The 17220-nt window shown below is 42.9% G+C and overlaps 1 protein-coding gene across 23 annotated transcripts in view; it reads left to right on the top strand.

Moving 5' to 3' along the window:
• The window catches only part of FOXP1 (forkhead box P1), an 875723-nt gene that overhangs the window by 752292 nt on the left and 106211 nt on the right, over positions 1 to 17220 (top strand). For all 23 annotated transcript variants that reach the window (XM_086938895.1, XM_086938901.1, XM_086938902.1 and 20 more), the window contains one exon: positions 5807 to 6005. In XM_086938895.1, the coding sequence (XP_086795021.1) occupies positions 5807 to 6005 (199 nt within the window). The remainder of the gene's footprint in view (positions 1 to 5806; positions 6006 to 17220) is intronic.

Raw genomic sequence — 17220 nt, 5'->3', positions numbered from 1 at the left:
TACATTTTCTGAGCTCTTCCTAAAAAAAAAAAAACATACCTACCGGGATATTTAGATTATTTGTATTTTTTTCAGTAGTGCAGCAGATCTGGATCATGCCTTGTGCAATAACCCTCCGTCATTATCGCAGTGCTGCCGAGTGACCCTTTACCTTCGTTTCGCTCATCTTTATCTCCTTTTCTCTCTTCTAAAACATTGCGGCCACCTTTAAGTGATATCTGTGCAACGCACATGTCTGGCCGAATGAACATCTGGTGGTTGCTGCTGTAACTAACAGGATGGGCAGTACAATAGTGTCAAGAGTGCATTGACAATAAGCCTGTGCCCTTCATGATCTGCAGGCCGCGCCTGTGGCGCGTGCAGCCGTGCCACACGCAAACCTGGGTGTACATGGCTGACACCCACCAATGAGAATTGCTGCCCATGACCCTTTCTTTACTGATTACTAGGCAAGCCAAACAGCCATGACTCTTTCTTTACTGACTACTACTATCATTCCTAGAAAAAGTTAAATAAATCACTGAAATATTATGGACGACTCTGAGGGCCACCATAAAGCTAGACCAATATCCCTGGGCCATTAGCCCTGAGTTCCCAGACGTGCTTATAGCCAGCCAGCCAGCCTTTCAATGGGTCTGTGTCCGTGAAACTGCATCTTTTGTCGGTGAGGATTCAGGCACTCATAGGTCAGTGCTCCAGTAGTAACATTTCATTTTTTTTGTAAATGCATGATTGGTCACCAAGTGTCCACTTGTGATTTGAATCGAGTACTTTCGTTCACTAGAGCCACACCTGGATATATCCGGACTTTAAGGACCATCTGTTACCTTTAAATACCAGAGATGTTCATCATGTCCCAATAATTTCCTCTACCAATAGGCTTGGATTAGCTATCATTATGTCAAGAGCAATCGCAAGTTAAGGATGGACACAAGTGTGCCAAGCGGGCTTAGATAAGTGGGGTGGGTGGCAGGGGGCTCGCCATCTACCCCTGCATCACAGGAGCTGCGGGGCCCACAGTAGCCAGTGTGGCTTAGGAGAACTGGAACATGGTTCCAAATTTGCATTAATTCTTATTTATACAGGCCTTTTTATGCAGTCTTGATGTCTTTAAAACATTTTGCAATCTACGCACTGCAGATTGTATCACCTCTCCCAGTTTTGTGACATATAAGGAAACTGAGGCAAAGAGAGAGTGTGGTTTGACAAGATCACACATATTAGTAAAATGGGAAGATCTTTGATTACTGCTGTCTGAAAGTTAGTCGCATTTCGTTCCTCATACCACATAAACGTATAAGATCTCCGTGTTTGCCATGAGTTTGTATTCATCTACTAGCACCACCGAGACCGGGTGTCTGAAGAAATAAAACCAAATATCATTTGCAAATCTGAGGCACAGCAGATGCAGAATAATAAACCCTTTGATCCTGTCATGATGTCATGGGTGTACCAATATGACTTTTGCCATAATTCATCACAACAATTGACATCGGGTAGCTTTGACCGAGATAATATCACGAAGGTGCCAAAATATTCCTGGTGTAACAAATTATTTTAACTCCTCACAACAGCAGATAAGGAAACCAGACATTGGTGTCGGTGGGTGGGACGGTGGATAAGGGTCTGCTGGTGCTAAAATAAGATATTGGACCATGGAATGTCTGGCTGTCAGTACCTTGTCTCCTATGTGAGCGTGTTCTGCATGTATGCATCCATATCCGTGGGCACTAGAAATGTGTCATCTAAAAGAGGAGAGCCGCAAAAGCTTAGGGAGGGCTATGGCAGTCATAGTGGTTCACAATCACACTCTCCCTCAAACCTTCAATGACACAAATGTCAATGTCCCAGAAGACTTTCTTATTTTATAGTTATTTTGGCGTTCTCTTTCACATGATATTTTATTTAGGCCGCACTGAAATTCTCTTAGGCTCTGTTTTGCTTTCTGTAGCAAACTTATTTCCTGTAGAAGTGTGCTGTGCATCTGTCTTTTGTGAAGGTGTACACATGTTATGGTGGTTTATCAATTCCATACCCGATTATGCATCACAAATACAAATAGGTGTTGACTTCATGCTCTGATAACGGTATCATGTCAACAGCAGACACGTCTGCCGACTATTGCTTCAATTGAGTAAGCCGTAGTGTAAGGGTCAGCCACCCTCGCAGGTAATTGTTAGCGGGGAGACATCCCTGTCAAGTATGCTGGTTAAAAATACATCCCCTTCTGTCACTTAGCAGGGTGCTGGAAAATAATAGTCCAGATGCAGCAAACAGGACACTGCGTACTGTGTCGACCTTTCCCTTTGCTTAATTCTCCTCCAAGCTTCTGTTTCAACAGACAAAGGCAAATTGAATTTGTCTTAGGGCTGAATGCATTTTTAGGATGCAACTGCACAAAAAGCAATTCTCTTTTCTTTTACAATGAAAGGGACATGGGGCTTTGGCTCAAATGACGTGTCCGGGATACCAGATCTCTCAATACACACCATTGGCCAGGAATCTCCCTGAATTGATGAAGTATTTCAATATGTTTGATGAAGAATTGAGAGCAGAGACTGGCTGTTTTTGTTAATACGCGTCTCGGAAAGGAGGGGAAGGTTATTGGTCTGTCGTGCAATAATTTACTCCTCTTTGATATGCAAACGATCCTCAGTGAATATATACAATCCTATCAGGCTCATTTCACAGTTCTTAACCACTCAGATTCTCTGGAGTCTATCGCCTCATTAGACCACTGCTCGCCAAAGCTGGCATAATTAAAATCTTTAACAGTTTAGCAAAGTAAAGATGTTGGGCTGATCACGTTGAGATGATTATCTGTCCATTGTATTCCAAATGGCAAAAATAAATTAAATTTAGACCCCAGCATTACTTATTGTGCGTTTCAAATGAAGTTAGTATGAATCATTTTTTATTTTTTATTTTTGGGGTGCAGTATCACTGGAGCTGCTGAAACAAGTAATCTCTGGCTGTGAAACGGTCTGAAAAGTGTTTTAATTCTCGGTAGACAGTGAGACCCGTTGAATGGCAAGGAAAAATTCTATGCTCTCGTTGTTTCTTTGTTAATGTCGAGAGTGATACCAATGTGGGTGATTTAATTGCCAAATGTTATGCTCTTTAGTTTGATCTCCTTGGATGCGGCACTTCCTTTTTAAAGGCACGACCTTTTGAAAATAGCACCCAAACTACTAAAATACGTATCTCTTGTCGTGCTTCCTTTTTATTTCCAGAGATGTGTGTTTCAGTTCAGAAATGTAATATCCTTTTGGAAGGCTTTTGAGTGAACGTCGTAGCTCGGTCACTAGGCTCCTTGTGTGATCTTCGACAACCTCTTTCTCACCCAACTGTCTTTGTCTGGTGTTTGTTCCTTCCCTCACATAACATCTGTGCAAATACTGACAAGTTAAATCTGAACTTGGGAAGAAACGTTCTACTGATTGAAGCTAAATTGTTTCAACAATCTCTTTTGCATTTCCCATTATTAGCTATGTAGCAAATCGAACTAAAGGCCTTCATCTGGTCACTTTCGTTTTTTTCATTCTTATGGTTATGTCTGCTTTGTGTTCCCAATCCTCCTCAAAGCGCTTCAATACCTAATGGTGCAGTTGTGCTGGAAAACACATATATAAATAACTACAGCTAGTGCTAACCGGTAGTACACAAACACTTTACTCTTCCTTGAATGCAGAGAAAAAAGTCAAATCAATGTGTTGCACATACATATACTGGGAATCAAGGAAAAATGCAGCTAATAATTGATTACACTAAAGTTTTGTGCTTTTTTTTGTATTTGGTTACACAACAGTTGGGTCGTCCAATGTATTTAGAGGTGAAAAAGGAGACCCAGCTTGCCACTCATTTAGTATTCCGTTGATTTTTGACATGCAGGGAGAGACATGGATGTCTGCTTTGTATTTATATTTCTTAATCGTATTCTGTAATTGTATTTGATATATATATATTTTTTTAAGGTTTATGCATCGTGCACCGATGCCCTGTCATTTGGGTACACAGTGGTTAATCATTGTACCACAGGTTACTTCACTCTCTTAATTTCGTATTACATTATTTTTAGGCTAAAATGTTCAGGCTCCCAATTGTAAGGCTTGAGAAGAAAAAACAGTTTTGCTAAAGGAAGGATAAATGTTTCAGCAATCTTGCAGATGAATTGCATGCTTTCATCAGGACAAATCTTTGTTATTTCTCGGCAGGTATCTTGAGTGCATTTCATGTACAAGCTGGTGCCCTCGTTGTAGATCTCACTATCCTTTTCTTCTGATGTTGGACATTATCTGCCAAGTGCTACTTAAGGGGGCACAATGTTTTAATATGAATACCCAATATCGTCAAATGTGCAGTTGGGCGTTTACATGGGCTGTATTTGGATTTTCCAGTCTGCAGATAATCTGCAGACACAGGTCACTATTGTATATACACAGGGGTTTCTATGAATGTCATCTTTTTCAAACATGCAAACATGCACTCGGTACTCCGAGGATAAAAAGAAAAATAGCACATTGACTGACACCACCGTTTGTTTTGTTTCTCATGCCCTCTATGGGTTACTATTTTTGTTCTACTTTCTGTTGGTATTTATGGTCTGGCTTGACTGCGCAGTTGTAGCTAGACAATTTTGTGAGAACCACCAGCATAGAGGCTTTGGCCCCGCCCACATTTTGGTAGTCAGGAGTGCATGTTTTCATTGGGCAGAAGTTGGGTGCTTCCACAAAAAAGTGCTTGATTATTTAGTTTTAACTATTAATGTACACCAATATTATTCTACAGTTCGTTGCTTTCATAAACATATACATAAAAATCACCATGTTATCTGCTTGTAATGGGTCACATTATCATACAGCATTCCTTTAAAGCCTGACCTATTGGCATTACCAATGGTTGTTATTCTGACTTTAGTAAAATATTCAGGCTTTTCTTATTTTACAATTGTATGTAATGTGTTATGGTGGTTTAATGGCAGCTATAGTGACCAGCAGACCTTTCAATGGAATGCAAGATGGCTGTGCAGACAATACAGTGTTGGTGCCCATCTTTTTCATCCCATGAACGCACTTCTTTTGTCTCAGAGCTTATTTTATGTTTTCATTTTACTTTTCAACGACTCATTAGCTCTCATCTAAGCCATGACAGTAATAACAGTGTTACTTTTAGAGAAAGTTATATATTTCTTTCAGCAGACACATCCATCAATTAAGCGAGCAGTCCCAGAAACCAAAATTAATGAGAAAGATAGGTGTGTTAATGAAATAATCATAGTATAATCAATTTGACTGTTAAAATTTGAAAAGCATTTCGGGGAGACAATATGAATGCATAATGTATGTTTCAAAGTGATTAATAAAAACTCTATTTAATAACATAGCTATTTGTCATGATTTAAAATGTAAGCATAAAAATTAGTCCTATTTTATGGCGCGTGTTGCCATTACAATCAAAAGAAAAAATGCCCGCGAGGAGCCATATAACCGAAGATTTGTATAAATTTACCACATCTTAAGCCACAATTCCAGCTGAAATTTTGATTAGGAATATTTGAAAACTAAATCAAGGGTGATTTGTAAAAACATTCTAGTGTTGCCTCCACGACGTTGACATTAGACATAACTCTTTGCGCATTCAGTCATTTTCCCCAAATTCATTTGGTTTTCCTCCGTTTTATCAATTTGCGCGGTTAAAAAAAAACTGCTGAACACTAGGCTCTGTTTACTGACTGTGATTTAATTAATGTTTGAAGAGGGCTGAATTAGCTGTTAATTGATTTAATTATCCAATTTATTTGTTTCAGGCATGATTCCAGCAGAACTGCAGCAGCTCTGGAAAGAAGTGACTTCTGCTCACAATGCGGAGGAGTCCACGTGTAACAACCACAGCACTTTGGACCTGTCCAACACGTGTGTGTCCTCTACGGCCTCCTCCAAGGCCTCCCTGCTCTTGAACCCACATGCAACCACGAATGGCCAGCTCTTAACTCCCAAGAGAGAAAGGTAGGCGCTCTTGCATCTCACAAAGACATTGAGCGAGCATCATTTTTTGTGCTTGTTACCAGAGAAATGCTCATGAAGGGCAGAGAGTTCCTCATTCAGTGATTGCTCTACTGCTGTTTAAAATCAAAATATAAGTAGACTGGCTGTTTGCGGGTGTTGTCCTTAAGTGAGACCTGTTACTAATTGTTTTTTACTAGCTCCTTCCATATATGAATGAACAAAAACTTCAATTGAATGCATTGTTGCTATTCATATCCAGCAAGTACTTGCTATAGTTACCATTTTAAATGTTTTGTGGGATTTTGAATGGAATGTGAATGTATTTTATGGTCTGAAAACTGAGTTTTCCAAACTGGAAAAAAAATCATCAAAATCACTTTTGTCAGTGAATGTCAGATTACTTACAAGGCATTGATAATATGCAAGAATGAAAGTATGTGAAACTGTTTAAAGCTTTTAATGGTAAAACTGATGATATGCGAATACTATCATAATGCATACTAGAGTTCATCAAACCCGGCAAGCGTAACTAGTTATGTTTGCTGACAGTCCTACCCAACTTTAATAGGCTTTTGGGATTTTCACAATGAATATTAATGAGTTAAATTTACTTAACACTGGAAACCAGTGGATGTGTATCTTATGATAGATTTTTGTCCTGCATGTGTATTTTGGACAGAAAATGTGGGATATCATCTGTGCATCATCATTAAATATAGCACCAAATTTCTTTTATGACACTTAATTACCTGTAATGGTTTTCAAAGTTCTTTTAGATTTGATCCTCCATTGGAGGAAAGTTGAAGCCTGATATTTCAAGTGACTAATAAAGCTGCAGTAATTATTATATATGTTTTAGTCTTCTGCAACTAGAGGCCTCAAAAGTAGTCATTTCTTCCACACGCACCATACCCAACCCAAATTATTTTTTGGTGCAAAGGTCTCATCTGAAACCGGATTTCCTGAAGACTGACATGGGCCCATTTCACAAGCCATGCATAGCATTAAAGACATGCTTCTCATAATAGAAACTCTGCTACCGGTCCAAACGCTAATTCATGAGACGGACAGTGCTGGACCTCCCCGGCCCACTCTCGACATGTTTTTTCGTCCTAACTGACTAAAGTTGATGACAACGGTGGAAAGAGGTCCGCATGTTTTCAGGAAGGGTTAGACCAATTTGCAGGGCTTGAGATCTCTCAACAGTAGAACTGTAAAGGATGTCCTGGCAAAGGCCATCCTGTGGAATGGAAGATTCTTAACCAAACCCTATGGGCCAAGATAATTAATAGAAGAAGTAGCATATTTTTTGTCAATCACGCTAATGTATTTAAAAAAAAATCCTGCATAGTAGTATAATTGATATTAGACCGCGTTTGTTAAGTAAACCAAAGAAAAAAAACACCCAAGCGACCCTTAGTTTTTTTCATAACCATTCTCAAAGATCATGCACTTAAATGACTAGCCCTGGGCACGCAACACTTCTCAAGGTAAAATAATTTTTTCTCCTTTGCCATTGTCTATGCACCTACTGACTGCCATAGTAGCTGGAGTATGCAATGTTCTTGACAAGAGCTTCTCCTCTTTGCAGTGCCTCACAGCCTGAAAGGAGCACATTTCTTCAACCCACAGCTCATTTGATAGACCAGGGAGCGTGGATTTGCTCCTCTGCAGGGTAAGGGAGAAGGCTTGTCACTGTGGAGCTCTCCCTCTGCTGCTGTTCAATTTTTGTGGATCAATCGCAGTGACCTTACCCCCAGGCAGAGGCACAGCCATCTCTTTAAAAAAAAAAAAAAGAAAAAGGCTTCTGATGCTGCTCAGTAAACAGAGTATTTGAACAGACATTGTTTTTTGTGCTGCTCCTTTGCTGGTCCTGATCCATACAACAACACTTGCGTAGAGGGCCATGTGATACTGTTCAGAATTCAGGAGCTGCCACTTAACGTCGGATCAATTGGCGACTGAATTCCTGACATCACAAATAGTACAATGCAAAGTCTGGAGGTCAATCTCTCTCTCTCTCTCTATCTATCTCTCCTTTTTTTTAAAAACAAAAACGTTTTTACTGCTCACAGGAGTGTGGGAATAACATTTTCTTTATTTTCTGTTGGCTGGTGAACAACAGATAGTGAAAGGATAGGTTACCTCGATCATCACAGTTCTTCTCGTGTTCAGTTGTGTGTCAAAATACTGAGGGCCCAAAAAATTCCCTACAAAAATGTGTGTGAGAGAGAGGGAACATTTAAAAACAAGCACCAGAACTCTGGAGTCCTTGCCCGTATGTACCGTGGATGTGCAGTACAAAAATGTATTTATATACATTTCTTTGCACCATTCGTGTATTTTGAATATATATAGATGAATCGCCACGGTACCTATATGTTGGGTTAGGTATAGCGAACCTATATATACTCTCCCTCATGATGCGTAGTGATCGGTATTTTAACCAGAATATTTTTGTAGGATTAGATGTCACTCGTAATACTCCAGTGGTATCTCACTGTTCCCCAATATCTATGAGCAGAAAAAAACGAGCTAAAGTGAAACTTACATTGTAAAATATCAAGTTAATTTTGCCAATTTGCAAGGTACCAAAGAATGTGATTTGAGGAAGAAATGTTCACTTGCGAACATGCAATATTTACAGCAGTTGGCTAAACACACCAGCAAAGAGGCGAGCATTGTCAGTATTAAAACAATTCCTTAACAATAACTTATCATTTATTTGGTGCTTTATAGCGCACTTCTGTGCTTCTAAACGCTGTATATAACAGGTGTCACTATTACCGAATTTAATGAGGCTTCCCCCGCCCAGTTGCAAAAGAATAATACATTGGTGTAGCTGCGGAGTAAGCATATTAGTGTAAATAAACGTCCCTGGCGTTTCACCATGTTAATAAAACACTGTATCAGTCTCTGAAGCGGGATATCCCAACATTTACTTCAAAAATAGTGAATGGAGGTGTAAATAAATGGATTACTGCAGCAGTGTCCAGTAGGTGAATGTCATCCATTTGAGGCGGGAGTGATTGAATTACATCTTCATCCGTAAGCAGAGCGGCTGCTGGTGCACTTAAGGTTTTAGTTGCAGTCTTGTCAGGCATTGTGGTGCCTGCCTTCATTTCACGAGACACTCAAACTCGGGTTTAGATGCACCGCCCTCCATTTCATCAGGGACCAGCACGTGCCGAAAACGAGCGCCATCAAAACAACCCTAGGAAAGAGGAAGACCGTGCAAAAAGCCTCCATATTCTGCTTTTAAAATAATTCTGGTGGATGAAATGCACAAAGGATCAAGGAATAACAAGCATTTACAATGCAATGGTCTCGTCCTTGTTAAAGTTAGAGCTATTGGCATTCCTCATGACATTATTTTTGTTTTTAAAACATATAAATAAATGGCATTGTCATTTACAATGCCAATAGGTTAATCTCTCGCAAATGCAAGACCTATTGCATTTGCACCCACACACACCCACAGCCACACAGAGAGCCCCCTGTAAAGCACCGCTAGCTACCTCTTGCATCCCCGAATGCTCACCTAAATGTATAATAAACAAATTGTGCCGCACTGCAATCTGCCAGGTCTGACCTATAGTACCGGGGTTGGACTATTTTGCACATACATGGCATGCGCAGAGCTCCGACGCTGTCCAAGCTTAAAATAGCATTGATCTCCTAATTTCTGTGCACGTTCGTCTCAAGTGACACGCGTCGCGTCGGCTCCACTTGCTCAGAGGCAGACCCAAAGCCACCACTGATCACTGCCACTCACGGCGGACTCCCATGCAAGTCTCGCTCAAGAAAGCAGAATGCCTGCACAGCAAAGGTACACAGGATCTACTGGGCCCAGAACCCGTAGCTTCAGGATAAACACAATCTGGATTCGGAACTATTCGAGATGGACAGAGCGCGCAAGACGGCTTAACAAATGTTCCGGTCTGTGCCTCAGTTGTGTTTACACCGGCACCGCAGCAGCGCTTGTCCACATGGTCTACGTCTCTGGGAGCTACAACATCCTACAGTGGATACAGCAGCCTCCCGTAATGCACCATCACACCTGATCCTTGAAGCTTGATTCTGGCTGGGAGTGGAGGGGGTTCTCCGCAAGCTGTCTTAGTGAAAAGCACATCCACCACTCACATCTAAAGCCACCAACCTCTGAACCCCACAGCATGAACACTGGTGGACTGGGAGGGTACAGCAGTCCTGGACGAAGAGCGAAAACGAGGCCAAAACTAACTAACACTGTGCACCCACTCTGCCGGTCCTCTGCCTTCAATCGGGCACAGGGAGACCAGTCACAAGGTGCACATCCAACAACAAGGAGCAGCAGCTTGCGCCCCACGCCCGGGCAACCAGGCAAGTTGTCCGCCATAGACACTTGCACAAGTGCCACCATTGCCTACGCAACGTTTGTTCCCGTGCCCGAGTGTCCAGCAATATTGCTGTACTCTACCCAAATGTACCCCGATATCTCTTGTAACCTGCATACCCGTCACCCTTTCCTCCTGTAATGCACTGAATGCTGCCGCATGCAATCTGATTGCTCACAATTGTCACCATTACCTCATGTGACATAACGTCTCCCCTGTAAGTGGATCACTTGTAAATATCTGCCCCCCTTGCACGCAACGTTTGTTCCCGTGCCTGAGTGTCCAGCAATATTGCAGTCCTCTACCCATGTACCCCGATATCTCTTGTAACCTGCACACCCGTCACCCTTTCCTCCTGTAATGCACTGAATGCTGCTGCATGTAATCTGATTGCTCACAATTGTCACCATTACCTCATGTGACATAACGTCTCCCCTGTAAGTTGATCACTTGTAAATATCTGCCCCCCTTGCGAAGTGCTCAGACGCCCTCGCACAAAGCAGCGCTATATAAAAACGCATAAACAAACAAATAAGGATCGGGGCAGGCGGACACTGCACCAGGGTGCCTAGGAAATGGGAAGGCGCACGAGATCGCAACCCCAAGAGACCGGCAGACAGAGGAGCGGACCGGAGGCGGGGCCGCGCATTAAATCCCCCCCCCCCCCAGAGACCCGCAGGCAGGACGGGTCGCGCCAGGCCCATGTCAAACTGCCCCCCCAACACAGTCCCCCTTCCCAGAACCATGCAAGACCACATCCGCATGCAAACTCACCCACAGGCTGAAAGACGGCTGCACCGAGCCCAAGCTGCACACCCACTCCAAGGCCCACCCCGCCAGCGCGACACCAGCATGAGGACCGCACCCCCTCCCCGCAACACGAGGCAACACAGTAGAAGCACCCAGCCAACCCCCCGCCCGGGTCCCTGGCCCCGCGACCGCAATCCACCCCCACACCCACTAGGCAGCACACGGCAAGCGAGGAACAAAAGGGGGGGACCCAGGACAGGGAAAGGGGGGCGGACCTGTCTCTCACAGCCGGTAAGACAAGCACTCAGCTGGGGCGGAGGACTCGGCGACTTCTTCCGGCAGCGGCCGGGGGGAAAATGGCAGAACAAAAGCGCCGCCATTTTTGCGATTCGGGGGCGTGTATTTAGCAGTTGCGTGACGGATGGCGTCACAGCTTAAAAACTGCAAAAAACACACCCCAGAATAGCAAAAAGACGGGGCTTGAACTGAGTGATGCCCCTCCTCCAATGGCTGGCCTCCGTTTAGGAAGCCAGCCAATGGAGAAGAGAGGCGGGTTCAAGCCCCCAGACAGCCAAAACAAAAAATCTCGGACTCTGCCACTGCTTACACAGTGCGACGCTAGTCCGAGACCTAAAAACGGCTTATAGTAACAATCTCCTACATGCAGGGTGGTGAGCTTGGAGGCTTAGAAGTTCTGTCATTTGTTGTTTAAAGGAATACCTCTTTCAAATTGGAGGCAATCGAATAGGGCGATTAAATAAATGCTACCCTGAAAAAGTGATGATGTTTTAACATAGTTTCAATTCTCGAGCATGAAGAAGCATGCATGTTATACATTTCCATCCATGTATACAGGCCAAAATGTATATACAAAGGGTCACAAATTAGTTTTCCCCCACTCTGCTGGCGCAGATGTAAGATATATACATTTGCCCAAATACATAGAACGAAGTTGTGTGTGCGCAACATGCATTGCATATTTGCAAAATGCCGTGGTATATGCATCTTGCGCTTGCATGACTTTTGCACTTGGTTCCACCCAGGGTGTGTGGCGTGACCAGATTCCAGCACATGCCTCATTTGCAAAGAGATGGGATGGATTGTGCATCTTTTGCACTTCCCTCTCATTTGCATCAGTCCTGATTCAGCGCTGGACTATCGCAGAGGAAGATGAAATGCAGGCCAGGGAGATGATCTAAATATATATTGTCTGCATCACAGACTCAGTACTCTACCACTCAACAAATACATGTGCAAACTTAAATTTTCACCCCCTATGGTAGGAGGCGCTATAATGGTTTAAATTTCCATATACAGGCCCCTTAAGGCCCATACACTTCAGTACTGTTTCTAGGGGTAACGTGGGTATGAGGATGGGAGCATGCCAACACCAGCCACACTCTCAGCATGCCCACATACACACTAGGAGGCTGCGCGTAACCATCCAGTGCTGAATCCGAGCTTAATGCCCATCCCCCTACTGCCACGTCGTCCTAATGGTGAATCCAGACCTGAGGGATCTGCACCTTTTTAGGGCTCTCCTCTCCGTGTAGATCCTAGGAAATATCTTTTTGGTAAATTGTTGAGCTCAACCCAGCCAAGCACAGCACAGTGAAATACATTTTCATTGAAAGCCCCCCACATTACACTGAAAACACGAATTTTAGATCCATCGCATGGAGTGTATATCACCATTTTGACCTAGGTCATAATGTAGTGATGCTTATGTCTGAAGACCTCGTTTAAGTCAAGTGTATGAATGGTCTGCATAATGTATGGGATTCTGGATGCGTGCAGCAAATGCTTTACTTCGCAGTGAGCGCGCAGGAGGTTTGGTGTGCCGTGCAGCGATCTGTTAAGCAGGTTGATAATCAGATTTGGCATGCCACTCCCACACTCCTCTTTAACTTGTCGTACACACGGAAAATTATAACTCCATCATTCAGGGAAAACCCTTGAGCGCAGAGCAGGAAAAACACGGTTGGAAGAGATTTCCTGCCCTTGTGTGCTATGGGGAGATATTTCTCAGACGTTTGATAAATGAAGGACATGAACATGTGACTTGTGTGGGGGCTGAGGGCTGAAGTCAAGACTTCCTACTATACCCAAGACATTGATGGACATTGGACGCCATTGTAATAAAGGCTCAATTGCTTCAAGGCTTAAAGTGATGAGGGTTTATTTAGATTTACAGCTTGTGGCTTCTTCAGTAGTATTGGAATTAAAAGTGGAATTAAGGTTTTATGCTGCCCTCACAACAGTCTAGCAGTCATGGGCCTCCTTAAGCCCTCCACTAGTTCATTGCCTGTTACGTGACATCACAGTGAGGTTGATGACATCACTGTGATGATTTCTTTTTTAACATGGCTGTTTCTTCTGCTTCCATAAGGATTAAGTTATTTAGGACCAATTAGTGCCGGATGCAGTTCTAGACCTGGCAGTGGGACGGGCAATGAAGCCTTTTCATGCTGCTCTATAGTAAACTTTAGTCCACTTAGCAATTTGTTTGTAACATAGTTCAGTGGGTGAGGCACCCACTGCTGAGAAATTTGTGAAAAACTTCAGAATATTAAAACGAGTCCCAGCCGGGCTGACTCAACTCTTCTGTTTGCAAAGTATGTATATGGAATGCTTTTGCATTGTGTAGTAACAAAATATGTTACTTAAACGTCAGTATACAATTCATTTTTATTTAAATATATATTCTTAAGTAGTCAGTGTAGCTACATAGTAAAGTTAAAAAGTCAAAGCTATTACTCTTTAGCATAGCTTCTTGGTGTTACCTAACAGCAGAAAGTGGTTTTGGCCACTACAAGCACTGCCGCACGGTTATCAAAAGTAATACATTTTAAAAAATGTTCTTTGGGAATTACAATTACAATGGATGCATACTACAACATCCGAAGCAGTCCTGGCAAATTTGATCAGACCAGCCCCCATACTGTGCACAGAGAGCGAACGCAGCTTGTGAGCATGACCCCTGCAGCAGTGGTTGGGGGGGTCTCCGTAACTCACACCACCATTTCCTGGTACCGGAACTGGAAACAGTCCTCCTGGGGACTGAAACCGGTCTCCACAGGGTCCAGCCTCCCGGGTGTTTGCCTGCTTGCCCAGCTGGCCAGTCCGTAAATGCCAGTGATAGACTCTTGTCCACCAGTAATGGCTAGTGGATGGTTCAGGGACCACTTTTCCTTAATGCCCAAGATAGTTCTGGACATTAAAGAAAATGTAAATCCTCCGAATAACCCAACTGTTAGTGAAAATTGGCCCAGCCATTATTATTCCTTGAAGTTGTCAGAAAAGTTAGTTGGTCGGTGCTAAGATTGCAATACTCATTTTTGAGGCTACCACTTAATTTTCAACCTGTGCCCCACCCACACCAATTTTGGCATGCTGGATAATGCTCGAACAGATAACTTTTACCGAAACTTGAACCATATCAAAAATGGAGTTAAACGTTCCACCCTGATCTCCATTTTGTCGTTAGAGAGCGGCTACACTTTTTAAGCTCATCGAATCGTTTGCAGAGATGGTAAATCTGCAGTGATTGGCTGCCCGTCAATAGATATTGCCCTAACAGAGCTTTAAAGGCGATTATTTTCTTTAATGGTGCTTCTCTTGCCGTATGGTAGAAAATTGTTGCTTTTAATTTGTAAATGGCTTTGATGAAAAAGGTAGCACTTAGGCCATCAAAACGTGACTACACAATTTAAAGTCACACTGAGCAAGCATCATAGTTCATTTTTCTGCATGATATTAAAATTAATATTTTTGCATGCATGTCCCAGCATCCTTTTAGCAGGGACATTATCATTCAGGATTTATATATTTTGCCAGGCTGTGTAAAAGGCTCCCGAGTGGGATAGTGGCACTGCTGTACTCTTTTTTTGGCTTGGAAACCGGGCATGTGTGATTTGTGTTTCCATTCATGAGCAGCATTTCTTCGCACAGTAACCACTTCAATGAGGAGGCACTCTGGGCCATATTAAATATTGACATGCATATTGGGGATATGGAATTTTACATGCTGATTTCCGTTTCGTTCTCAAGTTAAAATGCTAAATTGCCAATTTGTGTGGGTGTACACAACAAACTTGCCTGCTGGCACTTGAATAACAGGACGTTATTAATATCCAATATGATGGCACTCCTTTTAATGGCTGTGGGTGTTCGAAGAGTGGGGTGGTGGCGAGGAGTGAGAAAGCTGGGTCTTTCCTGCGGGGATCTAGACCAGTGCCTTGAAGCCCCCCCCCCCCCCCCCCCCTTTACCTGTAATGGTTAGTATGGCACGTTCTAGATGCTAAAGGTCTGCCAGTAGAGCATTCCAAAGCCACAAAGCATGAGGCAGTATGAATGTGTATGTACTTCTGATGAGTGTGAAATAAATGCTGCTTCTAAATCATGCCAGTGCCCTGAAATATTAACACTTTGCAAACTGATTACATTCAGTGAGTGTGTGCATCAGAGCAAGTGTGCCCAATAGTTTTAACATGGCAACTAAATGCAGTTGTTGACAGTGTGATATGCTGTAAAATTATAACAATATGAAATGAGCATTATTTGCGTTTATGTTAACTTGTGAGTTCCTAGCAACTCTTAGCCAGCATGTAAACTAATCTATGTGTAGCACTTTGTATCTTATGATACAGTTTAGAAATGGTAAGTAAGTACCATTAAATTCCTCCAAGCAGTTTGATCACATTGTGAAAATTCTGAAAGATTAACTACCATCACCTGGATTCTAGGTGTACCTTGTACATTGTCTTAAGGAGATATTTATGGTGTTCAGTTTAAAAAAGGAACTGTCTCGAGACACATAAAGTACATTAAGGCTCGGGAGTGTGTTGGCTTTAGGCTTGTCCTTTAGATTAGTAAGGCTTTGAGGCCTTTTGGAGGAAGCGGAAGTGATCCAGAGTAAAGCTCATATGGAAGAGAGGCACCTACATTCTGTCTCAGTTAACAGTTTGTGTAGGTAGCTGTGGATTGGCCTACGGAATATGCTGCATAGTTACAGTGACCAGTGAGTGCTCATTATGTATCTGGGTGTTGTATGTGACCCTGTGTACCAATCTGCTTCCTTTGGCTAGGTTCTCGTTTTACAATTCAGAAGGCAAGGATACCGTCAACAGGATTTGAGAGATAGCAGACTGTGCACTGTAAATTCATTGTATAGTGTGTCTTCAACTGGGCTGGTCTTATTGATATGAAGACGTTGCTTCAGATCCTGGGTGCATAAATAGAAAAGGCTTGTTGCCTTGTCTTTTCTTTTTTACACTTCCTGGTCTCCAGTCTCATAATATCGGTGTTCAAGGAGCCATCACATCAGATATGGTGAGCTCATCAGCCAGATAAATAGGGGGTTCAGAAAGTGGTAATTGCTTTGTAAAATGATGTAGCTGGTGTTGAGGAAGGTGCAGCCACCAAGGTGAGCCCGTGGAGTTCCATCAGGATAGGGTGTAAAGTTAGCATATTTCTTCAGACCCTGCATGAGACATCCTGCAACATGGAGTCTGGGAGGCCATATAGCAGGGCATTTCCACCATCCAGATGCAAGAGTATGATGGCTGGAATAGCAGTTCTGAACTTGCTTTCCAGGAGGAATGATCTCATGTTCTGCAATATGGAAAACTGATACCAGGCTGACTTTGTTTTCTTGGCAATGGGGGTTTCTTGGGGTTGAGGTTGGTGTCTAGGGTGAATCAGATTGACTAAACACTGGGTGAATGTTGTTGTTCGAAGCCATCAAGTTTCATGTCATTCAGCCAGGCTTCTGTTGTTTCTTGCCTGTTCTTTTAGGCAAGTAGGATTTTCTTTTTGTCTTAGTGGGGTCGAGCTTCAGCTAGGGGCTGGACATCCTGATCTGGATGAGGTGCAGGGAGTGTTTGAGGAGTTGGCTCTCTGAAGCAGAGGATGCTTTCAAGTGGAATTGTGTATTGGTGGGCATAGGGTGAATTTAGATGCTGTTATTGATGAGCCCCAAGTGCCTCAGCGTATAAGTTCGAGATGACTGGGGGTAGTATAGTGGCCAGGAAACTCGGAAGGTTGTAGGGATCTTCTGGGTGAAGGTACCCATATGAACAAACTTCTCA

This window comes from Lissotriton vulgaris, chromosome 9 (assembly GCF_964263255.1).
Source record: "Lissotriton vulgaris chromosome 9, aLisVul1.2, whole genome shotgun sequence".
NCBI lineage: Eukaryota > Metazoa > Chordata > Amphibia > Caudata > Salamandridae > Lissotriton > Lissotriton vulgaris.
This window is presented reverse-complemented; position numbering and strand designations above follow the sequence as displayed.